Source organism: Lampris incognitus, chromosome 3, assembly GCF_029633865.1.
Source record: "Lampris incognitus isolate fLamInc1 chromosome 3, fLamInc1.hap2, whole genome shotgun sequence".
Classification (NCBI taxonomy): Eukaryota; Metazoa; Chordata; class Actinopteri; order Lampriformes; family Lampridae; genus Lampris; species Lampris incognitus.
The window spans coordinates 30,350,957-30,378,526 of record NC_079213.1 but is presented as its reverse complement, the minus strand read 5'-3'; the positions used below and the strand labels follow the sequence as shown (position 1 = coordinate 30,378,526).

The following is a 27,570-nucleotide window of genomic DNA, read 5'->3' as shown; positions in this document are numbered from 1 at the left end:
TCTCACCATGACCGCCACCACAACATCAAAGGCCAAGCTATTTTAATTAATTTACAAACTTGAACTATTTTTCCTTGTTTTATCATTCAATGATAACAAGTCTCATATACACACGCACGCACACGCACATGTACACACCCGCACTAACAGGCACTTACACTCTCACACGTCCAAAAAAGAGAAAGAAAGAAAGAAAGAAAGAAAGAAAGAAAGAAAGAAAGAAAGAAAGAAAGAAAGAAAGAAAGAAAGAAAGAAAGAAAGAACTTTACTCCGTCCCGCGGAGTGGGTGGAGCGCGCGCTACTGTCCACGCGCCCAGCTATAAGCGCGCGGCGGCGAGGAAGCAGAGCGTCATGTGTGGTGCTCGCGCCGTGCGGGAGACAGTATAGCGGACGCATCCAACACTCCGACGGGACAAACAACACATTTACATATTCATTAACCGCAAAGTCCGACGCCGGTTAATTAACAAGACCGCGAGGATGGCCGCTTTAACCAGCGCGGAGCTGTGCGTCAAATACCTGCTCTTCATCTTCAATTTCGTCTTCTGGGTAAGTCGTGAAGTCTCTCGTTGTGTGTCGTTTTATACAGCCCGGCTGACCCGCCGTGAGGAGAGCGGACTGGTAGTTTAGCTAAACAATGTGTATTGGCACAATTTGATCTAAACCTCAGCTGCACAAATTCGGCCCTGTATTTGTTCAAGACCGTTATCACAAATTGAATTGGGCAATCTGTTCCAAGTGTTTGGATCCAAAACGCTACGCAGTCTGTGTAACACACTTTGTGCACAAACGGGATGGGAAAAGTTCACCGGCGTTTTGGGCACGGGTGAGGATACATACAGGTTACGTAGCGCCTCTCGTCTGACGTAACTTCTAATCAGTAGCGAGTGGTTTTGGTTCAGCTCATTTTGGAGCACGCGTGCGCCATTAAGTGCGCGCGCGCGCGTTCCAAACATTTAAGATGTACTGGACATTTTTGGAATGAGATCTAACTTTTGGACTAATTAACGTCGACGTTAAGGAGCTGGGCAGGCTGGTATTCCTGGCTGCATCATGCGTCGCGGTGACGTGTGGCCGTATCCCGTCCCTCGGTCACGTTCATTCTCATTGGCCTGCGGGCTGCATAATACCGTTAACCTGCACACGGAACCGGGCGGCACGGTAGTGCAGTGGTTAGCGCGGTCGCCTCACAGCAAGAACCTCCTGAGTTCGAGCCCCGGGGTGGTCCAACCTTGGGGAGTCATCCCGGGTCGTCCTCTGTGGAGTTTGCACGTTCTCCCCGGGTGCTCCGGGTGCTCTGGGTGATCCGGTTTCCTCTCATAGTCCAAAGACATGTAGGTCAGGTGGATCGGCCGTACTAAATGGCCCCTAGGTGTGTGTGTGTGTGTGTGTGTGTGTGTGTGTGTGTGTGTGTGTGTGTGTGTGTGTGTGTGTGTGTGAGATTGTCTGGCGGCCTGTCCAGGGTCAATGACTGCTGGGATAGGCTCCAGCATCCCCGCGACCCTGAGAGCAGGATAAGCGGTTCGGAGAATGGATGGATGGATGGGAACCAGGCTAGTGCTGCGCTCTAACTGCCTGTTGAGGTAATTAGGAATGGGGGGAACCCTACCGGTGTTGCTGCAATATCCTTAAGGTATTATTTGTTTTCATTAATGGCTGAATAGTCGATTCCCTTATATGTACTTTGGAGACGATCTCCAACCCAGTAATTTCAGATAGGGGAACGAGTAGCCCTGTTTGTCGGTCAGGTAAAGAGGGGTGATGAATTTAATTATCGCACAATTTCGGAGTCGCCAATAAGCATTTCGCTGCAGGGGTGTGGCACAAAATTCTGGGCCCTATACATAAGCAGTCTCTGAGGGCCCCTTTCCCCTTTTGTCTCTCACGCATCACTACTTTTTAGTTGCAGCATGCTGTATATCCTTCTTTTCTTTTCTGGAACCCAGATTTTGCTTTCTTTAGGAAAGACATGACTGTGCTTGTGTCAGCAGTCACTCGCGACAGGACCAGATGAGATGCATGGAGACCCTCGTGAGGGGCGGACTAAACCATTTTGCACCTTTTGTAAGGGGTGAGAGGGATCTCAGAGAGGGGTGGGAGGGGCCTCAGAGAGCCTCCACTATTTCTTTAAGTCCCTCAACCTGATGTATTGAGCCAATTTTAACTGAAGTTGTGATGCTAATTAGTTAGAAATAAAAATTTGCGAACCAAAACAAAGTTTTAATTCCAGGCTTCCCGAGGGCTCCCCCCTCTGTTCTGGGCCCTGGTAGCCCCCCCCCCCAGTACGACACCGCTGTTTCGCTGCTCATTGTACTGATATGTGAGGTATGTGGCGAATAATCCTTAAATTCTCGAAAAGTCATCCAGTTGCTGACAACACGGTGGCTACAGAGAGGGACAAGCTTGGCACTGTTTCTCCAATAACGGGCTAAGCTTTTAAATGAGAGTTTGGAGCGTAGTCCAGTGGGAAGGGCAATATTCGTGCCATGGAAGTCAACAGCTTAGTACCTATATGATCGACTACTATGTCATTTCAGAGTAGCCTTGAAGCAGCGTTATCATCTATGCCATTTCAAACAAATGTATTGTAGCGAATTCGGGGGGGGGGGCGCAGCCGGAAACCACCGCGGCCGGGACACGAACCCGGGTCGCTCGCACCACGGGCGACTGCGCTAACCAATCAACTGAAGAGTCCGACCCGTTGGTGGAGGACGCGGGCAACCGTGTTCGTGTCCCGGCTGCGGCGGTTCCCGGCTGCCCCCCCGAATTCTCTGCATTGGTGTTAGAACTGGGATGGTGAGACCGTGAGGCAATCGGAAGCGCGTGCGCCGAGAGGCGTGAGGGACAGTATCTTAAAATGTAAATAGCGAGATGAGTAATATTTTCTCAAGAACGCATGCTTATACACGCCCTTGTTCAGTTATGCTTAATGGGCAGAAGGGCTGCATGTTGAACAAACAGGTTTGTAAATGATTTTATTTGTACGCCTTCATACAAACTACCAGGTCTCTGAGAGAATTCTCCCACATCAGCCACTAGGGACACATGTTGCCCTTGCCGAGTAGCTTGCCCTAATGCCGATACCCCCCCCCGTCTCTTCTCCCTCTCTGTCTTTCTTTCTGCCCCCCCCCCCATCTGTCTGTCTGTCTGTCTGTCTATCTGTCTCTCTCTCTCTCTGTTTCTCTGTCATTCTCCTCCATCGCTCCCTGTCCCCCCGCTCTCTCTGTCTGTCTCTCTCTCCCCCTCTCTCTGTCTATCTCTCCTCCCACTCTGTCGGTCTATTTTCTTCTGTCTCTGTTTCTCTCTCCCCCTGCCCCCCCCCCCCCCCAGGGCAGGGAGCCACTGCTCTTTCTGTAACGATGAGGAAACTACAGCACTTATGGCTCAGATGTCCCAGGTTGCGCCCTCTTTTCTCTGTACTGCAGCAGTGGCTCAGAGGTTCTTGAAGACGGCCTGTTTGTCTTTGGTCTGAGGTACACGGCAGCACAGTGCAGACGTGTCAACCTGGTTAATTACTGATAGGTCAGGCAAAAAATTAGTGTTTGGCTTAGCAGAAGGAACAGAATGAAAGGCACAGGGTCCACAGACGCTACACTCATGTTCAGGGTTCTGGTGGCCGCTTGGCTCAAAATTGAGTTCATGTTTTTCAAACTTGGAAGGATTTATTTCTATTTGGGGACATGGGGATGTGCTGTGCACTATAGAAAACCAAGTGCTTCTTCATTTCTGGAAAAAAAATAGGGGAAGGTGTGTATCCTTTTGTTTTTACTGTGTATAGCAATTGTTGTGTTTTTCACTATGTATATGAGTATTTGTGTTAATGTTGTTATCTTGATGTGAATGAAGAATTGGACCATTAAAGGCTTGGTTAAAGGTCAAAGGTCTCTCTCTCTCTCTCTCTCTCTCTCGCAAGTCAGTTTTTCAAATAAGCATAAGGGATTGACGATACATTGGGAAAACATGAGGTGAAGAATTGACAATCCATTAAAAAAGCCATGAAGAAGCAAAAGATCATGAGGTTTTTGCAATGACATTGTGGTACACCCCAAAATTGTGTGACCACTTTTGTGTTGGAGATCACACTGCAGACAAGAAAGAACATCAGAAAATACAACAGCCCAGCGCTCAGGTGGAGAATTTGATAAACATGGTTGCAGCTTTAATGGACCAGCAAACAGCAGTCATGCATGCAACCCATTCAAAGACTCTACCTTTCCAAACACTAGGCGAGCTCCAGGCACACACCCCTCATACGTCCATTCCCGGCAATGTTTCTCCTCCCGCACCAGGCCAGTTCTCTCTCATAAGGAAGGGTTAAATGTCCAGCTGTACTAACTATTCACACCAGGGCTAAGAGAACTGTAACCACTGTTTTGTGTGTGGGGATCCAGGACATCTAGCTGTTGGCTGTCTAAAAAAAGAGCCAGACAGCAAGAAAACAGGAGTCTGTCTCTGCTGAAAGACAAAAAAGGGCCGTTCCACAGTTCCAGCCCCACCCAGTAACCTCCACCTCTAAGTAACACCCAACATGGAAAAAACGTTGCAAAGGAGCTTGTTACCCCTGCTCTTGAGAGACACTGGTAACTCCGCACAGCACCACTGGTTGGTAGAAAGCGTCTGCTCAAAGGTTCCATCAGTGGTTATGCAGCAACAGTGCTATTTGACTCTGGCTCACAAGTAAGCATCACCCACAGGTCTTGGAGAAAGACATTTATCCCCAATCGACCAATACGACCACTACAGGATCATCTTGACCCAGGGGAAAGCCTTGATCTGTATGCTGCAAACGGACAGTCGATCCTATATGACGGATGGGTGGAGCTGACAGCCAACCTCACAAGAAATGACAGTCCAAACCTTGCAATACAGGTCCCCTTTCTGGTCAGCCAGCTCCCACTCCCTCAGCCTCTACTAGGGGCTAATGTTCTCCAAGAGATGATTACTGGGCAAGAGTCATCTGATGATGCACATGCCATGGTTAGAAGTCTCCTCCAAAAAAGCACTCCGTGTGGAAAAAGAACAGGCTAAAGCTGTGGTTGACTTCATTTGGGTCCAAAAGACACCAATCAACAGACAGCATGGCCACAATCAGAGTGGGTAGAGAGGATGTGAGCATCTTAGCTGGAAAAAACAATGCATGTGCAGTGTAGAGTATCACCTAGTTTTGACACGTCCGACCCTGTTGTCCTATATGAACCCTCAGAGGAGAGTACAACCTTAGAAGAGCTCAGCGTCGGGGAGGGCCTCTTAGAAATTAGTAAGAGTAGGGGGGCACTTGTCAATGTGCCCATTTCCAATCACACTAGGAATGAACTCATTCTCCCAAAGAGAATCCCACTGGGCTCCATCCAGCACATAGCCAAAGTCACTGAGATGGGAAAGACAGAGACACAACATATTGAGGGACCACAGGCTAAAACAGTTGGGGTTGAAGTCAATAATGTCACCACTCCTACGGCCCCCCGACTAAGCCTTGGTGACCACCTGTTTACCTCAGCCATCTTAATCTAGAACAACAACGGATAGTTGAGGAAATGCTTTATGAGGAGTCTGCAGCGTTTGCCCATGACAGCAGTGACATTGGATGTATCCCCTCTCTCCAGATTACAGTCAGACTCAGAGACAACACCCCTGTTCAGAAGGCTTGTGCTTCCATTCCAAAGCTGCTGTACAAGGAAGTAAAAGAGTACATCCAGGAGTTGCTAGTGAAAGGATGGCTCATGAAGTCCCAGTCACCATATGCCGCACCTGTTTTTGTCAGAAAAAAAGATGGGTCCTGCACCTTTATATTGACAAATAACTGCTCAACAAAAAGACTGTACTGGACAAACGTCCCCTCCCCTGCATAAAGGACTTGATGGACACGCTTGGAGACTATAGTTGGTTTTCCATCTTAGACCAGGGCAAAGCCTACCACCAAGGCTTCATTTCTGAGGGTTCCAGGCACCTGACTGCCTTCACAACCCCTTGGGATTCATATGAATGGGTCCGAATACCCTTCGGGTTGTCAAACGCACCAGCAGCCTTCCAAAGAAGCATGGAGGAACTGCTCAATATGCTGAGGGATGAGTGTTGTATCCCTTATCTAGACGATGTCTTCTGTTTCTGCAGGTCATTTGAAGAGCATGTCGAGGTGCTGCGCCCTGTACTCCAAGCCCTGCCACAGGGTTAAGTTGAGGTCAGAAAAATGCAAATTATTTCACAAGGAGGTTAGGTATGTTGGTCAGCTGGTGTCTGCGGATGGGGTGAGGGTGGATCCGAAAGGTGTAGAGGCAGTGCAGGCTCTGAAAGATAAAATTCCACAGACAGTAGGGGATGTCAGGAGACTGCTAGGTTTCCTGAACTGTTACCGAGCGTACGTGCAAGATTGTGCATGCATAGCAAGACTGCTATATAAGCTGCTCCAGGTAAAATCCAGCTCACCACAACCCAAACCTACAAGGGGAAAAAAGGGCCCCCAACTGCCTTCACGCACCCCAGTAGCATTGAACAGTGAACGCCAGCAGAACCTCGAGCACCTCATAAACATCCTAACCAACCTGCCAGTGCTAGTATATCCAGACTTCGACCATCCCTATATAGGTGAAGCGCTCCTAGAAATTGAGAAGGAGAGAGGTTGGGGGGGCAACAGGCAGAGGAGGGTGCTTCTTTGGCTTGCAGTCGTCATCAACCGAAACCAGCAATTGGCCACCGGTTTCATTTGCGATCAGCTATCGCCGGTTTCATATGCATATGAATCCAATCGCCAGTTTCATAAACCAATCGCCTGTCATTACACATCAGGATGGGATCCCAGAAATTTGAATCAGTTCATCTGGACACTACGTTTAGTGGGAGAAATGCTTCATTACTCATCTAAGTGGCTTCGTCAGTCTCAGCTGACTGCAGGGTCATCCATTATGCAACTGTGTTGTTTATAAGGTAGGGGAATTGCCCTTTAAACCATAACCCTAACCTTATCCTAACTCTAACCCAAGCCTAACCCTAACCTTAACCACTGACCCAAAAATTAGCTTTTAACCAGTTGGGCACACGGCTTTTGTCCCCAATTCGTAGGTGGTTTCTGTTTTTGTTTTGTTTTTGTTTTTTTCCTGGTATGTGTGTGGACCGGGTTTTTCTATCAAAACGGAGCCCAAATGTCCTCATCCCATTTTGATAGATAGATAGATTTCTATGACGATGGGGACCAAATATCCCCAGAAAAGATAGGTAGATAGATAGATAGATAGATAGATAGATAGATAGATAGATAGATAGTGCGTGTGCGTGTGTGTGTGTAAGCTGTTAACCCTGAGAATAAACGTATTCCTTGTCTTTTATCCCTTCCTCATTTACTTTTTTTCGTTTTTATTTATTTATTTATCTATTTTGCTTAAAATTGCTTTAATTAATTCAACTGGGGTGTGAATAGCCTTATTTCAATATATCTGTTCCTGTTTGGCAGTGTTTGTACTCTCTCTCTCTCTCTCTCTCTCTCTCTCTCTCTCTCTCTCTCTCTCTCTCTCTCTCTCTCTCTCTCTCTCTCTCTCTCTCTCTCTCTCTCTCTCTCTCTCTCTCTCTCTCTCTCTCTCTCTCGGTTTCTACCGACACCTCCCCACCAAATACTCCTCCCCACAACTCCACAACTCCCCGCCGCTCAAAATACCTCACACATTCAGTGGTTGACGAACTATCCCGCCCCCACTCAGCCGCGCCCCCTGCCCCCTCCTTGTGACTTCCCACAATACACAGGTGAGCCATATGAGGGCGTGGCTCCACCCCCCCAAAAAAAAAATCCTCAAACTGTCTCGCTTCCCTTTCTTTTTAAACCACTCAAGGAGAGCGCGAGCTCCTGAAGATTTGAGCTGACAGACGTTCAAATTTGTTTTTTCTTCTTCTCACGTTTTAAACTCTCTCTCAAAACGCATCATGGGGGCCGTGCAGTGCATCAAGTACCTGATGTTCGTCTTCAACTTTCTCTTCTGGGTAGGTGTCGTTTTTGGCTCGCTAGATGGAAAACTGGGAATGCTCCCGGAGCAACAACAGATCGTGCCTGTTTAGACAGTGCTGCGTGTGTGGTGTGAGCTGTCGTGTTTTAAAGGAGTAAGAGACACTCCCGCGCTCGTGGTGTGCTTAAATAAGACCCAGGCTTTTCTCTGCATCTCACGAGTTTGTGTGGACCAACTATGTTTTATAGATTTAATTTGAACTTTGCTACCCGTGTGGTTGATTGCTGCCATGATAGGACGTTCTTTGTAATAAAGAGCAAAAGGGAGAAGATACATTTTACACACACACACACACACACACACATATATATATATATATATATGTATATAGTTTCTGAAAAGCCATTTTGAGGCCAGGCACGTCCTAGCCAGATATATTTGGTCCACGTCCTTTTACCCTGTAGTTTACTGATTCTGCCAAGCTGTGTCCTCTTCAACCTAATGAGACATCACTCCCCATTTCTTGGCATGCAAATATATTTTAGCCAGCTGATAAGTTTTTGGAAAACTTTTCATTTTCATACTTGCTTCATAGTTGTCTCTAGGCAGGTATTGGTGGTGTAAAGATACAAGGAGAATGACTGATGACTCAAAGTGCAAGTAGTCAGGTTGTGTGTTTTGTTTAGACATACCTTGCTAATGGCTCCTTTGGATTACTTATTGCCTGAGAGATAGGCGTGACATGGGGTGTAGCCATTCTGGCTTTGTCTTGTATAAGAGACTAGTTTAGTGTTGCCTTGGCAATAGTCAAATATACACATGTTGCACAACATCATTTAAGAGGGTTTTTTTCCCCAAATGGTAAGATCTGACGGTTAATTAAGTGCACAGCACTTCAATTTAATGTCTTCCATGAGTGAAACGCACTGCAAAGGGAGTATTGAGCAGTACAAACCAATTTGAATATTTATAATGTTGGCTCATTATGTTGAATTTTCCCTGAATTCTCCAGTTAGACAGAAGGATGGTTCTCTCCTAAACAAAAAGCAAGTGAATAAACTACATAACGCGATTAGCCCCAGTCAAACATATGAAACAACCAGTAACACAGTTGGTGTTTACACTCTTATGACTGAAAATGGGAAACAGATCAGTTACTCGTGGTATTTCTTGTGACCAGAATATTTTTCTAAGAGTCTGCTGCTAGGGCGAGGTTCAGTTGACTCATCCTGCCTTACCAGACACAACGCTCGACTAATTTGATGTCTTGCTTGAGTCTTTGTTTTTTTAAGACCTTTTTATTCCTCATGCTGAATTGACGTCGTGTTTTCTGTACAGTTTAAATTTCGGCCACTTGTTTGCTACTTGGCTTTATCGGATCCTCTTGGCAGCCAAGGGATATGTCGTTAAGATGAGATAAACTGTGATACCGCAATGGAAAAAGGCCAACATTGTCAAACTGTGAAACAAACGAACTCGGATGTCCTGTCTTTCAACCCCCCCCCTCCCTTCAGGGTTTCCAAGATTTTTTTTATTATTATTTTTTGTGCCGCTACCCCCCCCCCCCCCAGGGTTTCCAAGTTTTTTTTCTTTTTTTTATTGTTTGTGCCGCTATCGTAGACAGCTGAGTTGCTTAGCACCCTGGCTACTGTCCAAAGCAAGAAACGACTGTAAGAATCCCAGTTTTAACTAGAAACCCCGATCTCAGCGCTATGATGAAGGCAAAGTAAAACGTCCGGTAGTATTAAATTAATAAGTAGACGGGAGTGTTTTAAAATACTGATCCAGTAGAAAGAATGGCAACTGAATGTCAAGTCTCGGGTGTTGTATCGAACTCTGCTTCCCCGTCGAGATCTGCTTCCCCCTAGCCAGAGTTCGATGCAACACCGGGACACGCAATTAGCCCAGCTTCAACCTTAACTTAACCTAACTTTACAAGCTAACCCCAAGTTTGACCTAACTATTGTATTTAGAAATCACGTCAGGACACAGCGCTGTCGCTTGACACAACCGCTACGTTGCATTCTTTATTTAGACTGACACAGCATCACAGGCAGACCCGATCAAACAACTCAGAGCCCGCAGGCATCACCAATCGATCCCAGCACAATAGAACAGCACCAAATCAAATGCAGCACTGTCGATGTGTGCAGACATAACATCCCCCCCCCCTGGCAGGATTTCAAACATGGAAGGTTGACACAAAGTCCTCTAGGTGGCCAGGGCGTAAACGTGTGCGAACAGGTCGCGGGGCGGCCTGAGGCTGGGCAGGCCGAGGTGGGGAGGGAGAAGGCAGGGGAAGCTGAGGCCCAGGAATGTCTGGGGCCCGTGTAGGAGCTGCATGAAGCCCCGGGGCGTCTCGCCATGCTGAGGGAATGGCTAAGGTTGTGTCACCAGCTGTGTGTGGCGAAGCTGACACCTTCCGTAGACGACTGGAGTGCCACCGAGTGCCATCGCTGAGGAGGTAAGTGGCTGGGCCCAGCTGACGGGTGACTTGGAGAGGAGAGGACCAGTATGAAGCCATTTTATTGTCCCTGTGGGGCCTGCGGACCCTGACCCAGTCTGATACATTGATGTCTGGCACCCTGGTTCGTTTTGACTGGTCAAACCATTGCTTCATCCGCGTCTGCTGACGAGTGACTGAGGCTCTGACCCCAGAGGGAGGTGCCTGGGGTGTGGAGGGGCGGAGCCTGTCAAGGGGCATGCACAGTTCCCGGCCTAGCATGAGAGAGGCTGGGGAGACGCCTGTGGTCGAGTGCTGTGTGGCCCGATAGTGCAGCAGAGTGTGATGGATGGCCTGCGTGAAAGAGCACCCTTGGGCCATGTGTGCTCTGAGGCCGTTCTTCAGTGACTGGTGAAAACGTTCAACGCCGCCATTGGCCTGGGGGTGGTAGTACGCAGTGCGTATATGACGGATGCCCTTGCTTTCGAGATAAGCAGTGAACTCAGCAGAGACCAGCTGAGGGCCGTTGTCAGTGGTGATGGTCTTTGGGAGGCCCCAGCGAGAGAAAAGAGAGTCCAGGAAGTCGATGATGATCTGTGAGGTCACAGTGCCGGAAGTGGTGAGTTCAGGCCATTTTGAGTGTAGATCGTAGGCGACCACCATGAAGCGTTGGTGGTGGGGAACTCCATGGATCTCACCACAAATGTCCAACTGCAGGTGTTCCCAGGGCTGAGAGGGCCAGGCGAGAGGTTGCAGGGGTGGGGGAGCCTGGTGGCCAGTCTTGCCACTCACAAGGCAGGCAGAACAGTCCTTCACCAGAGCCTCAATATCTCTGTCTATCCCCGGCCACCACACCAGGTCTCGGCAGCGCTGTTTCAGTTTCACAATGCCCAGGTGGCCTTCATGCGCCATATTCAAAACACATGCACGGAGAGCAGCTGGGACCACTGTGCAAAACCCACGTGCCACGCAGGTGTCGTTCCAGCAGGAGAGCTCCTGTCTGACTCGGGCGAACGCAGCCAGCTCCTCTGGGACCTTGTGAGGCCAGCCGTTCTGGATGTAGGTGCGGAGCTGGGAGAGGACAGGGTCCTGTTCGGAGGCTGCCCTCAGCTTCTGCAGAGAGACAGTGGCCTGAAGGCGTGTGTGTAGCATTTGGACAATGTCCTTTTCCACACAGTCAGTGTCCGTCTGTGGAGCTGGGGTGGAGACAGAGCGAGAGAGCAGGTCGGCGACAACATTGTCTCTGCCTGGGGTGAACTGCAGGCTGAAGTTGTACTGGCGGAGGCGGTCAGACCAGCGGTGCAGCCTCAGGGGTTTGTGGCCTGTCCCAGATGTGGACAGCAGCGCTGTCAGGGCCTGGTGATCTGTCCTGAGGGTGAAGGAGCGGCCATAGAGGTAGAGGTGCCACCTTTCACAAGCCCAGATACAGGCTAACGCCTCACGCTCACCCACGGAGTACCGCTGCTCGGTCAGGTTGAGGGCACGGGAGGCGAAGGCAATGGGCTTCTCCACACCGTTCTGGGTTTGAGACAGCACAGCCCCTATCGCTGTGGCGGATGCGTCACAGCTTGAGATGTCGAAGTGAGCCAACACTGGTGGTGAAGTCAGTTGAGTCTTGAGATCACGCACAGCGTCACTGCATGCCTTTGACCACACCCATGGCTCGTCCTTACGCAGCAGCTGGCGCAGGGGGACTGTGGTCGCAGAGTACTGGGGAAGAAACCTCAGGTAGTAACTTGTCATACCCAGGAAGGAGGCGACCTGGGCGGCCGAGCTGGGCTCAGGGATGGCCTGAATGGCGTCCACGTTGGATTGTAGTGGAGTTACACCGCTCACTGACAGCTGGAACCCCACGAACTCGATGGCTGGCACAGAGAGGACACATTTCTCAGCATTGAGAGTTAGCTTGTGCTTGGACAGGGCTGCGAAGACCATGTTGAGGCGCTTGTCGTGGATTTCACTGGTGGGCCCGTGTACCACTATATCGTCCAGATAAATGGCCACGCCCAGTATGCCAGCCAGCACGGAGACCATGATTTTCTGGAAGCAGCTAGGGGCGGAGCTGAGACCGAAAGGCATCCTGGTGTAGCGAAACACTCCTGCATGTGTCACAAAGGCTGTGAGGTTTCGGCTGCTGGGGTGGAGGGGCACCTGTAAGTACCCCTGTCTGAGGTCGAGCTTGGAGAACACCTCAGAGCCATAGAACTGAGCAGTGAGTTCTTCTGAGGTGGGCAGTGGATACTTATCAGGGACCACTGCCTTATTTACTGCACGTAGATCGACGCAGACACGCAGGCCTCCCGACTTCTTAGCCACCACGAGGTTTGAGACCCAAGGTGACGCATCCACCAGTTCAATGATGCCAGCTTCCAGCAGTTGTTGCAGCTCGGCGGAGACCCCATCACGGAGAGCCAACAGGATGCGGCGCAGTGGTTGGATGACAGATTTCACAGCAGGGTTGAGGAGAGGTTGATGGGCGAAGGCGGAGAGGCAGCCCAGCCCCATAAACAGCGATGGCCACTTCTGCTGCCAAGGTGTGGCAACAGTCAGGATTGCTGCCCCCCTTTGTGTCTAAGAGGGAGAACCCCAGAGCGGAAAACAGGTCCAGGCCCATCAGGTTGGCCCCACGGCGTGCCACATGAAAAACTGCATTGTGCACCAGCTTGGTTCCATAGCGGACAGTCACTTGGAGAGAGCCAACCAGATCGATTTTGGAGTCACCATACCCACAGAGGACAGCTGAGGGTGCGGACAGTGGCAGTGAACTGAAAAATGGACTGTAGGTATCAACATTCAGGAGAGACACACCTGCACCGGTGTCCAACAGCAGGGGGATGCACACATCATTAATGTTGACTGTGCATGATTTGAATGACACTGGCCCAGAGCTCACCTTGTGAATGACGGCGGTTGAAGACTGGGGGGTGTGGCCCTCTGACCCAGCCGGGGAAGATCGACAGACGTTGGCAAAGTGATTTTGCTTACCGCAGCTACGGCATGTCTGGCCACGGGCAGGGCAGTTCTGAGCCCTTGAAACATGAGACCGAGATCCACAGTTACCACAGGACTGTTGAGGGCGGGGCCGAGAACGCCGTCGTTGCAGTTGCAAGACGTCCCCAGTGGAGTCGGCGCCCGCCTCGCTCTGGCTGGGTTGCGTCCCGAGGGGCAGCCATGAGTAGAGGGAGGAGTCGTTGGCAGCTTGACTGGAGGTGGCCACTTGCTGTGTATTTAGCATAGCAGCACACTCAGCTGCTCCCTCAACCTGTAGTGCGATGGTAATTGCTCTGGACAGCAGCAGATCGTCTTTTTCCAGCAGGAGAGTCTCACGCACCTTTGCGTTGTTGGTGTGTTCGATTAGCTGGTCGCGAACCATCTCGTCCTGAAGCGCGCCAAACTTGCATGAGCTAGCTAGCCCTCGCAAATTAGCTACATACCGCTGCACAGACTCACCAGGCAGTTGGTGTCACTGACGGAATATAAATCGCCAAAGGAGGGCACTCTGTGGAGCAGCGAAATGGGTGCTCATAAGTCCCACAGCTTCGTCAAAGTTTGTGACGTTCCCCAGAGTCCCGAGCACACGATGACCCTCTGCTCCAAAGCAGTGTAGCAACAGAGCCGTCTTCCTAGCCTGGCTCACGTCGTCGAGCCCTGAGGCGATGATGTAATTTTCAAAACTATGTAGCCAGCGAGTCCATGGTACCGGAGGCTAGCCAGGTAATGCCAGGAAGGGGGCAGGTGGTGGGAGAGAGATATCAGCCATCCTCGTCGCCAATATTGTATTTAGAAATCACGTCAGGACACAGCGCTGTCGCTCGACACAACCGCTACATTGCATTCTTTATTTAGACTGACACAGCATCACAGGCAGACCCGATCAAACAACCCAGAGCCCGCAGGCATCACCAATCGATCCCAGCACAATAGAACAGCACCAAATCAAATGCAGCACTGTCGATGTGTGCAGACATAACACTAACGTTTACCTTAACCTAATAGTAACCTAATGGTAACTGATAGTTCACCTGTTTCCATGCGGACGCTTTCATTTGGCTAAGGGGGAACAGAACTTGACGGGGAAGCAGAGTTTGATGCAACACTGGAGCTTGATCCATCGAGTGAATAGAACCCGTCTTGAGATTCACTTTTGTATACCTCTCTCTATTACTCTCCATCTTCACCTTCTTTGCCTCCTCCATCAACGGGGTTCTTTTTCTTTTGCTGGGTGGAGTTTCCAGTGTCACTTTGGTTGTTCCACCGTCCGCCATTTCGACTACCGGGGGAAACAAACGTGCTATGGAATGCGAAACCGGGTCTCCCGCACCACGGGCGACTACGTTAACTAGTCGGCTAAAGGGTCTGACCTGTTAGCCAAGGGCTAGCGAGTCTACACATCCGTGGTCGTTTCAATATTTTGGCTGCGAAATGGTTGACGCACTCGCTTTGTGTCATAAATCGAGCCTCGTTTTCCTGCCAGGTCGTTTCCGGAGGGAGACGGAAGTGACGCTTACAAGGAACCAATCTGAACGCCGATGATGTTCTATAGCCGTTACACTGTGCAATCAACATTTACTTAATAAGTTAAAGCAAAAAAAGTTGTCTACTGCTGCTTTAAAGTATGTGTTTCACCAAGCTGTCTCCTCTTAATAACAAACACACGTGAATAAATAGGTGTTTGTTCGAGAGGTCAGTAAAAAAAAAAGCGGGTGTGTTATTCATTCAGACCTGAGAGGATTTCACAAGGGGAAAGTTTACACTCGTGTCGCCAGCTGTGTTATTAGTCAGATTAAACTGATTATACCCTGAGCAGAGCAAACCCTCTAACAAACACATACTCCAGACTTTGAGAGATGGACAATGATATTGACTGGAATTGTTAATTCATCCCTAAAAGGTGTTTTGGTGTTTAGGGCTAGGCTTTTTTAGTGTGCATCTTGATTGAACAGAGAGGAGCAACCCGGTATATCTAGACCCTCAAAAGCAAAGGAAACTGGCCAGTCCACTGGAGCAACAAGCAACCCTGACTTGGCAAAATCATTCAAAAGACATTCCTTCTCAAACTAGTTGACACGTAATGGTGGACTGTAGCTGCTTTTTTGTTCCTGAGGCTAGTGCAGATAGCACTTGTGATGGCTGAGAGCTGATGTAAGACTGAGGAAAGGCCTGGTTTCTCTGTAACGCCGAAGACATAGCTTAGGTATGTGCTGCCTACATGGAAAAACACCTACAATCAGAATCAGAATCGGGAGCACATTATCTGTTGTTTCATTCCTTGCACTTGTGTTGCACCAGCCCACAGCGGTGCAACACAAGGACAAAAACACATAGCTGTACAAGAACTACAAGAACACATATATCCTAACTAACACATACATACACTCACCGGCCACTTTATTAGGCACACCTGTCCAACTGCTCGTTAACGCAAATTTCTAATCAGCCAATCACATGGCAGCAACTCAACGCATTTAGGCATGCAGACATGGTCAAGACGATCTGCTGCAGTTCAAACCGAGCATCAGAATGGGGAAGAAAGGTGATTTAAGTGACTTTGAACATGGCATGGTTGTTGGTGCCAGACGGGCTGGTCTGAGTATTTCAGAAACTGCTGATCTACTGGGATTTTCACGCACAACCATCTCTAGGGTTTACAGAGAATGGTCCGAAAAAGAGAAAATATCCAGTGAGCGGCAGTTCTGTGGGCGAAAATGCTTGTTGATGCCAGAGGTCAGAGGAGAATGGCCAGACTGGTTCGAGCTGATAGAAAGGCAACAGTAACTCAAATAACCCCTCATTACAACCGAGGTATGCAGAAGAGCATCTCTGAACGCACAACACGTCGAACCTTGAGGCAGATGGGCTACAGCAGCAGAAGACCACACCGGGTGCCACTCCTGTCAGCTAAGAACAGGAAACTGAGCCTACAATTCGCACAGGCTCACCAAAATTGGACAATAGAAGATTGGAAAAACGTTGCCTGGTCTGATGAGTCTCGATTTCTGCTGCGACATTTGGATGGTAGGGTCAGAATTTGGCGTCAACAACATGAAAGCATGGATCCATCCTGCCTTGTATCAACGGTTCAGGCTGGTGGTGGTGGTGTAATGGTGTGGGGGATATTTTCTTGGCACACTTTGGGCCCCTTAGTACCAATTGAGCATCGTGTCAATGCCACAGCCTACCTGAGTATTGTTGCTGACCATGTCCATCCCTTTATGACCACAGTGTTCCCATCTTCTAATGGCTACTTCTAGCAGGATAACGCGCCATGCCATAAAGCTCGAATCATCTCAGACTGGTTTCTTGAACATGACAATGAGTTCACTGTACTCAAATGGCCTCCACAGTCACCAGATCTCAATCCAATAGAGCACCTTTGGGATGTGGTGGACCGGGAGATTCGCATCATGGATGTGCAGCCGACAAATCAGCAGCAACTGCGTGATGCTATCATGTCAATATGGACCAAACTCTCTGAGGAATGTTTCCAGTACCTTGTTGAATCTATTAAGGCAGTTCTGAAGGCAAAAGGGGGTCCAACCCGGTACTAGCAAGGTGTACCTAATAAAGTGGCCGGTGAGTGTATATCTAAACTAAACAACAACAAAAAAATCATTGTCCAGGAGAACGAACGCCAGCCACGATGAATGTCGGAACTGCCGGTCTGCATGGGCTAGCAGTTAGCTTAGCCTGCCCCGCTTCCGTGTCCTGTCAGACCGCCCTCGGTGTTTCCTCTTCAGGCGCAGCTCCGGTCAGGGCTGTGGTCTTTGGGCCCACCGGACGCAGCAGACCAGGCTCCCTCAGCCGAGCCAACGCCAGCTCTCCCAGCCAGACACCCTCGACACACCTCCCCGCACTCCACACAAAGACACCAAAATCACAGTCAAGGCTAGGCGAGGCTGCTGCCAGACCAGCCTCAGTGTTATTGGAGCTGCCGGTCTGCATGGGCTAGCAGTTAGCTTAGCCTGCCCTGTTTCCGCGTCCTGTCAGACCGCCCTCGGTGTTTCCTCTTACGGCACAACTCCGGTCAGGGCCGTGGTCCTTGGGCCCACAGGACGCAGCAGACCAGGCTCCCTCAGCCGAACCAACGCCAGCTCTTCCAGCCAGACACCTTCAACACACACCCACACAAGGACACTAAACTAAAAACACAATAAATGCCAGGCAAGGCCGCCGCCAGACCGCCCTCAGTGTTATCGGAACTGCTGATCTGCATGGGCTAGCAGTTAGCCTAGCCTGCCCCGCTTCCGTGTCTAACACAGTATCTACTCCTTTAGGATGCTTAAGTGTTCTGTTTTTTTCACTACCCCATGAAATAATATATTTACTATCAGATTTCATAACTTCTATCCTCTTTTATTTGTGTTTTAGGTGCGCACCTCAACCTGCATGTCAGAAAACCAGGAAAGTAACAAAGAGCAAAGTGTGACTGGTGTAGCATGGTGGTAGTTGTGGGGTTCAATGCCAGAGCTAAAACAATAGTATATTGTAGAAAGAGGGGAGGATGGAGTCGAGGACCCCTACATCAGCAAGGACAGCAGGGCTACACCTGGTGTTTATAACAAATCCAGCAGACCAAGAAACAACTGTATAGTTAGTGGAGTGCTTTAGTGATAAGACAGACCACAGCCTCTTTTTAGATGAACAGGATGTTCTGATGTTGACAGTCAATTATGGACGAGTTCAAGAGTTTTACCATTGGGGGTTTCAACTTTCAAACCCCAGTTTTAGAGGTACAATTTCAATATTTTGGTTTACAGCAGGGGCGTTCCTAGAGGGTATTACCAGTATTTGGTTTGCTCTTGAGTTATGTGGGGTAGCTATAGGCCTATAGAATAGTTACCGGAAATAATGTGATTATTGCCATTTTGCTGGATATGATACCTCTGAAAGACATTTGAAGCTGACTGTAACAAAGTTAATTTTACACACGCACACCTCGGGCAAAGAGTCTGAATTGCAGCTTGTACAGAATCAGTTATGGATGAACCTGTCAGAACCGGTTGTCTGCAGCCATGTTGCCACTGCAACTTTTATCAGTTGCTGAGTTTGCAATGTATTGCCTACATTTGACTAAAATGTTGAACATGGCTATAAAGCCAGTGATGCAAGGGTATCCGTTTTTTACTACGGCCCTTTTTATGGCAAATCCAAAATATTATTTTGCCTTCTGGTACTTGTCCCAGTGGTTCTGATTTGCAGTCTTGTGTCTGACAGCTTACTTGGCCTGTGAACAGTTATGAAGTGCAGAGGGAGAGGTTAATTTGACTAGTGTACTTGTGTTGTAGTTCTCACCACTCGCACCGTGGCACACCTTGTAAAGCTTGAATTATGGCTTTGGCATGTTTGAATGAGGACAGGTTTCTATCTTGTGTATGTGTGGGTTTAAATAGACCCTTAAAAACTGTGTGGCTGGGAATGTGCCCATGGAATGTCTTTTATGTAAACCTGCGTGTAAGTCCTTTTTGTGTCCTATGTGGCAATGTCTCTAACCACTCGGCCCTGCCTTCCACCAGGTTTCATCCGGTCCCCGAGACGTTTTGGGTGAAAAGGGGGGAAAAAATCCCCCCAAAAAATAAGTATTCGCATCCAGTTATTATCAACTATGTGACATAAGCAAAGTTAGAGGTTTCTATGATTATTTATTTATTTACCCCCCCCCCTTTTCTCCCCAATTGTATCCGGCCAATCACCCCACTCTCCGAGCCATCCCGGTCGCTGCTCCACCCCCTCTGCCAGTCCAGAGAGGGCTGCAGACTACCACATGCCTCCTCCGATACGTGTAGTCGCCAGCCGCTTCTTTTCACCTGACAGTGAGGAGTTTCACCAGGGGGAAGTAGCACGTGGGAGGATCACGCTATTCCCCCCCCCCAGTTCCCCCTGCCCCCTGAACAGGCGCACAAACCGACTAGAGGAGGCGCTAGTGCAGTGACCAGGACACACCTCCACATCTGGCTTCCCGCCCGCAGACACGTTCAATTGCGTCTGTCGGGACACCCAACCAAGCCGGAGGTAACACAGGGATTCGAACCGGCAAACCCTGTGTTGGTAGGCAACACAGTCAACAACAATGGTCAATCCAGAGGCCTATATCACCCACAATGCATTGCAGTTATGCATTTGGTATAAGAAAATATATGGTTCGGAGGCAGTAATGTACTTAAAACTGCGGTTGCGTACCACCAAAGAAGAAGATGAATAAATTGAGCAAGGGAAGTTCAGTTCAATTTATTGTCATTATACCATTCCAGTACAACAGTCTTATAGGCCAGTCTCCCTGGTGCAGCATAAAAGCACAGTGCAGACACGGACACACACAAAAAAACCAACTTCCAGTTTTAGCCATTAAATACAAAAGCATAATAGATAAATAAGAATAGAAAAGAGTTAGGAAAATTAAGTTATAAAGAGTGCAATTCATCATTGGGAGCATAAATCATGGGTAATATTACATCGTCGTTATGGAAAGTTTTTCAACATTTCATCAGAGCAAACAATACGCAAGTGTAGGTACCCAAACATATTATATATTAAACCCATTTGTCATAAAGTAAAACTTTTACAGCTCTATAGTGTGATCCTCCCACGTGCTACGTCCCCTTGGTGAAACTCCTCACCGTCTGGTGAAAAGAAGTGGCTGGTGACTCCACATGTATCAGAGGAGGCATGTGGTAGTCTGCAGCCCTCCCCGGATCGGCAGAATGGGTGGAGCAGCGACTGGGACGGCTCAGAAGAGGTGGGGTAGTTGGCCGGGTACAATTGGGGTGGGGGGGGGGACAATGCAGTGTTTCATTGGTTGGCTTCTGTTGGCCTTCTTTAATGATTTCAGGAAATAAATCAGCAAGTAGCCTAAATATCCATGTGTTGAGCCAGACTGGTTTTAGCAAAAATAAAAACCTCTTCATAACCTTGCCATGCTGTTCGGCCATGTGGGTGATGTAGGCTTCTCTGTCTGTGTAGTGGGTACGGCATTTGAACAAATCCAGACCACTACCCAATATGAGTCTGGCACCCCTGGTTTAAACTGTGAGACAGACGACAAAAAGACTTATTTTGAGTTCATGTTGGCGGCACGGTGGTGCAGTGGTTAGCGCAGTCGCCTCACAAGCGAGAAGGTCCTGGGTTCGAGCCCCGGGGTAGTCCAAGCTTGGGGGTCGTCCCGGGGTCGTCCTCTGTGTGGAGTGTGCATGTTCTCCCCGTGTCTGCATGGGTTTCCTCCGGGGGCTCCAGTTTCCTCCCATGGTCCAAAGACATGTAGGTCAGGTGAATCGGCTGTACTAAACTGTCCCTGTGTATGTGTGAACCCTGTGTGATGGCCTGGCGGCCTGTCCAGGGTGTCTCCCCGCCTGCTGCCCATTGACTGCTGGGATAGGCTCCAGCATCCCTGTGACCCTGAGAGCAGGACAGGCGGTTCAGATGATGGATGGATGGATGATTTCATGTTCAGTCAGTATCATAAGCTTAACTTGAAGTTCTGGACATGATGAGACATGGTGCTTTTACCTTTTATAGTAGCCAGTTTCCGAGAGGAGGCAAAGAGGCACCATGTGCACCTGCCACACAATATACCATCACACATCATGCAAGGTCTTCTATCAAGGTTTCCAGCGACTCTCCGCCAACATGAAAGAAGCCCAGTCAGTACCCACGTTATGTCCGTATACGTGTGTGGGCTGAAGCAACTAGAGTGTGATCAGCCTTTGGCGCTCCAGCTGGATTACGAGATCCAGTTTTGCAGTAATATGGAGTCCAGAATTCATTCCATCATGCGCGTCTGCTCTCGTTCTTTATTCTTAGCTGATATTCAAACGACGCTTTCCACATTTTGATTTTCTAAAACACTGACCGTCCCCTCCCTTCAGTGTTGGACAACTACCAACACGACACTCGCGCAAAGCGGCTTCTTCGGTCTGAATAAACGGCGTTCATCGGTCACTGCTGATTGGTTAGCTTTATTGTGGAGGGGGGCTGCACGGGAAAACGCATCTGAACAAACAAAGGGGGGCTTATTGATGACGGCAGCTGGCGGGGTGTTCGGTCAGAAAGCCAACCCGCGTGCACACCACGGAGCAGGATTTAACTCTGCTGCTCAGCATGTCCTCCCAAGTCAGGACTTGCATCCGTCGCTGGCCGTGCCCCGAATCTCACCTTTATTTCACCCGAACTGTGACCGCCATGACGGCTCGCTGTTACGACACACTCGCATGAAACCGGCATGATGGGAAAAAGTTAGTCAGAGCCTTGACAGCGCTGTGCCGAGGTAACTCCCAGCTGACGCCGCAGGACCCGCTGGGGGGTCATGACGCATGACTGGGTGTGGTGAGAAACATACCACAGGTGTAGTGTGTTCAGCGCATTGTCTTGATACCTGCGATCTGCTCCCCGGTGACTCACGTGGGTCTCTGAAAGGCAGTTTGACAAGCCGCACGGTAGTTGATTCAGTTCCCTTTTTAGTCAAGGTGTCATTGAAAATAAGCTGCTTCTTTTTTCATGAAAAAAAAACGGTTTTAAAACAAGCTGCAGTGAGGCCAAGGAGGATGAGAATCCTGAGGTGGCCGGAGTCTGAGGAGAGGAGGAGGCCATTGGTGACTTTAGGGAAGGCTGTTTCTGTCCTCCGGTTTCCTCCCACAGTCCAAGGACATGTAGGTCAGGTGAATCAGCTGTACTAAATTGTCCCTAGGTGTGTGTGTGGGCCCTGTGATGGCCTGGCGGCCTGTCCAGGGTGTCTCCCCCCCTGCCGCCCAGTGACTGCTGGGGTAAGCTCCAGCATCCTGTGACCCCGGTTGGGATAAGCGGCTTGGATAATGGAAAAGGTTTTAAGTGGGCGTCCGGGTAGCGTAGGGGTCTATTCCCTTGCCTACCAACACGGGGATCGCCGGTTCGAATCCCCATGTTGCCTCCGGCTTGGTCGGGCGTCCCTGCAGACACAGTTGGCCGTGTCTGCAGGTGAGAAGCCGGATGTGGGTGTGTGTCCTGGTCAGGGGAGGGGGAACAGCGTGATCCTCCCATGCACTACGTCCCCCTGGTGAAACTCCTCACTGTCAGGTGAAAAGAAGCGGCTGGCAACTCCACATGTATGGGAGGAGACGTGGTAGTCTGCAGCCCTCCCCGGATCGGCAGAGGGGGTGGAGCAGCGACCGGGATGACTTGGAAGAGTGGGGTAATTGGCCTGATACAATTGACAATTGGGTAGAAAAAGGGGAAGGGGGAGAACCCCCCCCCAAAAAAAAGGGTTTCAAGTGTGATGGGGAGTTTTTGGAGGTGTCCATAGGTCACGGCTGCAGGCTGCAGATTCACATTCCCCCAAGTCTTCCCTGTGTAGCTTTGTTTACTGATCCCAGTTATTCTGATTCAAACCTTTTCTGAGTTTTTCGTATTCTAATGATCGCCGTTTTGACTCCGGATTTTTATTCATGTCGGTGAAAAAGAAAAGAGATGGTGATTGTTATCTTTGCAGGATTTCACTACATGAGGTTTGGCCAACACGTAAAATATAATGACACTTACACTTATATACAAAGAAGATCATGTGTGGACCAGAGTCTAAAGGAGCCGTGCACCACCCAGCATGCTCCTCAAGTCATCGCCTTCCCGTTTCACCGGTGTCATGAAGGTGTTGGGCATGGCCAGGCTGGACCCTGGGCATGGCCAGGCTGGACCCTGGACTGGTGTCATGAAGGCGTTGGGCATGGCCAGGCTGGACCCTGGACTGGTGTCATGAAGGCGTTGAGCATGGCCAGGCTGGACCCTGGACTGGTGTCATGAAGGCGTTGGGTATGGCCAGGCTGGACCCTGGACCGGTGTCATGAAGGTGTTGGGCATGGCCAGGCTGGACCCTGGACTGGTGTCATGAAGGCGTTGGGCATGGCCAGGCTGGACCCTCGACCGCAGGTTGGCAGTAAATGGAGCCTCCACAAGGCCTCAGTCAGTAACTCCAAGTCGATGTGGGCATTGGGAGTTAGACGGTGACTTAGTCTCGTCTTCTATGGTTTCTCCTTATCTGGCGGCTCGGTCTCGATACTGTTTGTGAAAATGGGACATGGTTGAACACTGAAGCCAGTGTTGTGCTTCCCATGGCCGCTGTGGTTAAATTTGTAAGGCTGCTTCCTTGTGGTTAACGGACTGCAACAGGATGCTGGAGACATGTCGGGGCAAGATGCAAACCACCGCAGACACGATATAGCCTACACCCTCACAACACGGTTTCACAACACAGATGTCAGAGCAGCAGATCATGACTTAAAGGAAGCACGAGTGTGGACCGGGCGGCTCAGTAATTATATTATTTGTGGCTGGTGGAAACCGATTTGGTCAGGGTGGCTGCTTGGGAGACATGATGGTCCTTGATTACACGAAAATATAACTTATTGAAGGAGTTCCCCCCCCTTTTTTTTCTCCCCAATTGTATACGGCCAACTACCCCACTCTTCCGAGCCGTCCCGGTCGCTGTTCCCGATCCGGGGAGGGCTGCAGGCTACCACATGCCTCCTCCGATACATGTGGAGTCGCCAGCCGCTTCTTTTCACCTGACAGTGAGGAGTTTCGCCGGGGGGGATGTAGCGCATGGGAGGGTCACGCTATCCCCCCCCCCCCGGACAGGTGCCCCGACCAACTAGAAGGAGGCGCTAGTGCAGCGACCAGGACACATACCCACATCCGGCCTCCCACCCGCAGACACGGCCAATTGTGTCTGTAGGGAATCCCGAACAAGCCGGAGGTAACATGGGGATTCGAACCGGCGATCCCTGTGTCGGTTGGCAATTAAATAGACCACTATGCTGCCCAGACGCCCCCAACTTATTGAAGATTTTAGTCCTTATCATTTCCATTTTGTCACTCATCTTTAGCAGGGGATTTATCACAGTGGTAGGTATAGATTTTTCTTTTTTTTAGGGGGGGGGGTGGCCTTGAGTCTCCTCTGAAACTACCGTGAAGGAATAAATGTGATGTGGCCACCCCTCTTGGATAACAGGGGAGTAGAAGCCCCGGTGAGGGAGAGCAGGGGAGTTTATGTGGCTTTGTGAGTTTAAATGGCTCTCTGATCATCACGTCTGACAGGCGTCAGATGTTCCCGCCAGGAAGCATGGGGTGGTCCGATTCCACGGCTTCCTGTGTTGGGAAGTTCTGTTTTCTAACCTGGCACAAGCCCGGCCTTCCTCTCCTTCCTCTCCACACACCCACACTCTGTTGCTTTCTTTTCTTTCTTTTTTTTTAAATCATCTTTTCATTGTGATCGGGTTTCATCTTGATAGTGCAACACCCTCTCCTCAGGGGAATGGAGACGTCAAGCTCCAGTGACTGTCTCGTCTGCTGGAAGCTACTCCGTCTTGTTGTTGTTGTTTTGTTTCCCCACGGCGTCTTCTCATGAGCCACAGGGGACTGCCATAACGCACCGGGAAGAACCGTGGCTGTGCCACATTTGGTCACATGCTGCTGTTACGTTTGTTGTGGCAAACCTCATTTCCCATATCTGAGCTCACAAGACCAGGGGAATGGACCGAGGACAAACCATTTCCTCATGTAACAGGAGAAACCTGCTATTTGGGTTGTCAAAATAAAGTTTCCTAGGCGTCCGGGTGGTGTGGCGGTCTATTCCGTTGCCTACCAACACGGGGATCGCTAGTTTGAATCCCCGTGTTGCCTCCGGCTTGGTCGGGCGTCCCTGCAGAAGCAATCAGCCGTGTTTGCAGGTGGGGAGCCGGATGTGGGTGTGTGTCCTGGTCGCTGCACTATAGCGCCTCCTCTGGTCGGTCGGGGAGCTTGTTCAGGGGGGAGGGAACTGGGAGGGAATAGCGTGATCCTCCCACGCGCGACGTCCCCCTGGTGAAACTCCTCACTGTCAGGTGAAAGAAGCGGCTGGCGACTCCACGTGTATGGAAGGAGGCATGTGGTAGTCTGCAGCCCTCCCCGGGGTGGAGCAGAGGGGGTGGAGCAGCGACCGGGACGGCTCGGAAGAGTGGGGTGATTGGCCAGGTACAATGGGGGGGGGGGGGGGAATCCCAAAAAAATAAAAATTCCTTGCTTTATTTATTTATATATATATATATATATTTTTGTGTGTGTGTGTGTGTGTGTGTGTGTGTGTGTGTGTGTGTGTGTAGCTTGCAGGTACAGGAGTGCTTGCCGTTGGTCTCTGGCTGCGTTTCGACTCCAAGACAGCAGGACTGTTTGAAGGAGAGGACTCCCCCTCAGTGTTCTTCACCGGTAAGGCCTTTGTGATATTGTGAAATTGCCCGTTTATGATTTGCACACTGCCTTTGTAGCACCGCCCTGAGTCTTGACTCCGCCCTTCAGCAATACCGCCTTCACCTGTGTGTCTCACTTCTCAAAAATCCCTCTAAGCCCTCCCCACCCCACCCCGTCGTCTTCACTGTTTACATCTGCTTTGTTTAAAGAGACGCTCCTCCCCGTGCTTGCTTTACATACAGCTCTTATTTTCGCTCACCCCTTCCTCTTTCCAGCACCACACTCGCCCCATCCCGCCTGATAACCATCTCACCCCTTCCTCTTTCCAGCACCACACTCCCCCCTTCCCACCCGATAACCATCTCACCCCTTCCTCTTTCCAGCACCACACTCCCCCCATCCCACCCAATAACAATCTACACCACACATTTAAACATGTAGTGACTCATGCACTCATCTGTCTGTTTTAATCCTCTTTTAGGGAAGTCCGGGTAGCGTAGCGGTCTGTTCTGTTGCCTACCAACACGGGGATCGCTGGTTTGAATCCCGGTGTTACCTCCGGCTTGGTCGGGTGTCCCTACAGACACAATCGGCTGTGTCTGCGGGTGGGAAGCTGGATGTTGGTATGTGTCCTGGTCGCTGCACTAGCGCCTCCTCTGGTCGGTTGGGGCGCCTGTTCAGGGGGGAGGGGAGGGAGTACTGGGGGGGGGGATAGATCCTCCCACACGCTACGTCCCCCTGGCGAAACTCCTCCCTGTCAGGTGAAAAGAAGCGGCTGGCGACGCCACATGTATCGGAGGAGGTGTGTGGTAGTCTGCAGCCCTCCCCGGATCGGCAGAGGGGGGTGGAGCAGCGACCGAGACGGCTTGGAAGAGTGGGGTAGTTGGCCGGATACAACTGGGGAGAGAAAGTGGAGCGGGGGGGTCCTCTCCCTCATCTGATGTGTGATTGGGATTAAAGCCTGGGCACGTTGATCCTCCATGACGCATTGTTGGATACCACCGCCCTGTTGGTGCTGTTACCGTGGTTTCAATATTTACGGCCCGTGCCAGTTGTGTTTTAACGAGTAGCGATTCCTTTGGCTGTTGTTGGCCGTCTCGCTCAACTGTTGCGACATTTCAGGGGAAGCCGGTGATGCATTGGCTGCGGCACGCGTCCTAAATAGAAACGGGCTGTGGGAGACGGTGGAAGGTCCAAACAAACTGTGAAGATACAGGTCTACAAACTGTGGGGATACAGGTCCACAGCAGACGCGGAGACGGTGGAAGAGAAACGGGGGGGGGGGGGGGCGTGTTCCTGATGGAGTTCAACAAGTCGCTGTGTTTTGTTGCTATGACGACAGGGCACTCCTTCAGTCAGGGCTGTGTTGTTTAGGAGGACCAGGGGAGAGTGAGCCAGTACTGCGTTCCGTTCAAAGTCCGAGGTCGGAATTTCCCCAGTTGGAATTTCCAATTTCCAACCTCCGATTGTTCCAGGTGCACGACGCCAAACGTGCACAAAAACACATGGCTGAGCGTGATAAGCTGGTGTGCCAGCAACTGAACTGTCGGCAGTGCAGCTGCTCCTACAGATAAACAGCACCAGAGGAGTAAGAGATAACTTTCAGAGATTGTTTACCATAACAAAAATATGTCGACGATAACACTGTCGGCATGTTTTGACATTAATTTACATGCAGAACAGGTTTTACTATATAACAGTAGGTATTACCGTAATTAAATACAGGTAAATATACTGTAACGACCACAGATGACTAGACTCGCTAGCCCGTTGGCTAACGGGTCGGACCCTTTAGTCGACTGGTTAATGTACTCGCCCATGGTGCGGGACACCCGGGTTCGCGTCCCAGCTGCGGCGGTCCCCGGCTGCCTCCTGAATTCACTACAATACTCTATGTCGCATTAACTGATGGTTTACCATTAACACTGTGCACCTCCATGGGCGCTGCCATTGTTGTGTGACGTCACACAACTGCTTCTCCGTGAAGTCGGGATTTATGGATTTGCCCCGAGTTTA

General features: G+C 50.1%; 1 protein-coding gene across 2 annotated transcripts in view; it reads left to right on the top strand.

Annotated features, from left to right (window-relative positions):
- Positions 1-334: 334 nt before the first annotated feature.
- Positions 335-27,570, top strand: part of LOC130109993 (CD9 antigen-like) — a 39,235-nt gene continuing 11,999 nt past the window's right edge. The window contains exons 1-2 of one of the 2 annotated variants that reach the window (XM_056276953.1): positions 335-549; positions 25,470-25,572. In XM_056276953.1, coding sequence (XP_056132928.1) covers positions 481-549; positions 25,470-25,572 — 172 coding nt within the window. In that variant the 5' untranslated portion in view covers positions 335-480. Of the gene's footprint in view, positions 550-7,800; positions 7,966-25,469; positions 25,573-27,570 lie in introns of those variants that run through there. The other variant, XM_056276954.1, reaches the window with a different exon arrangement.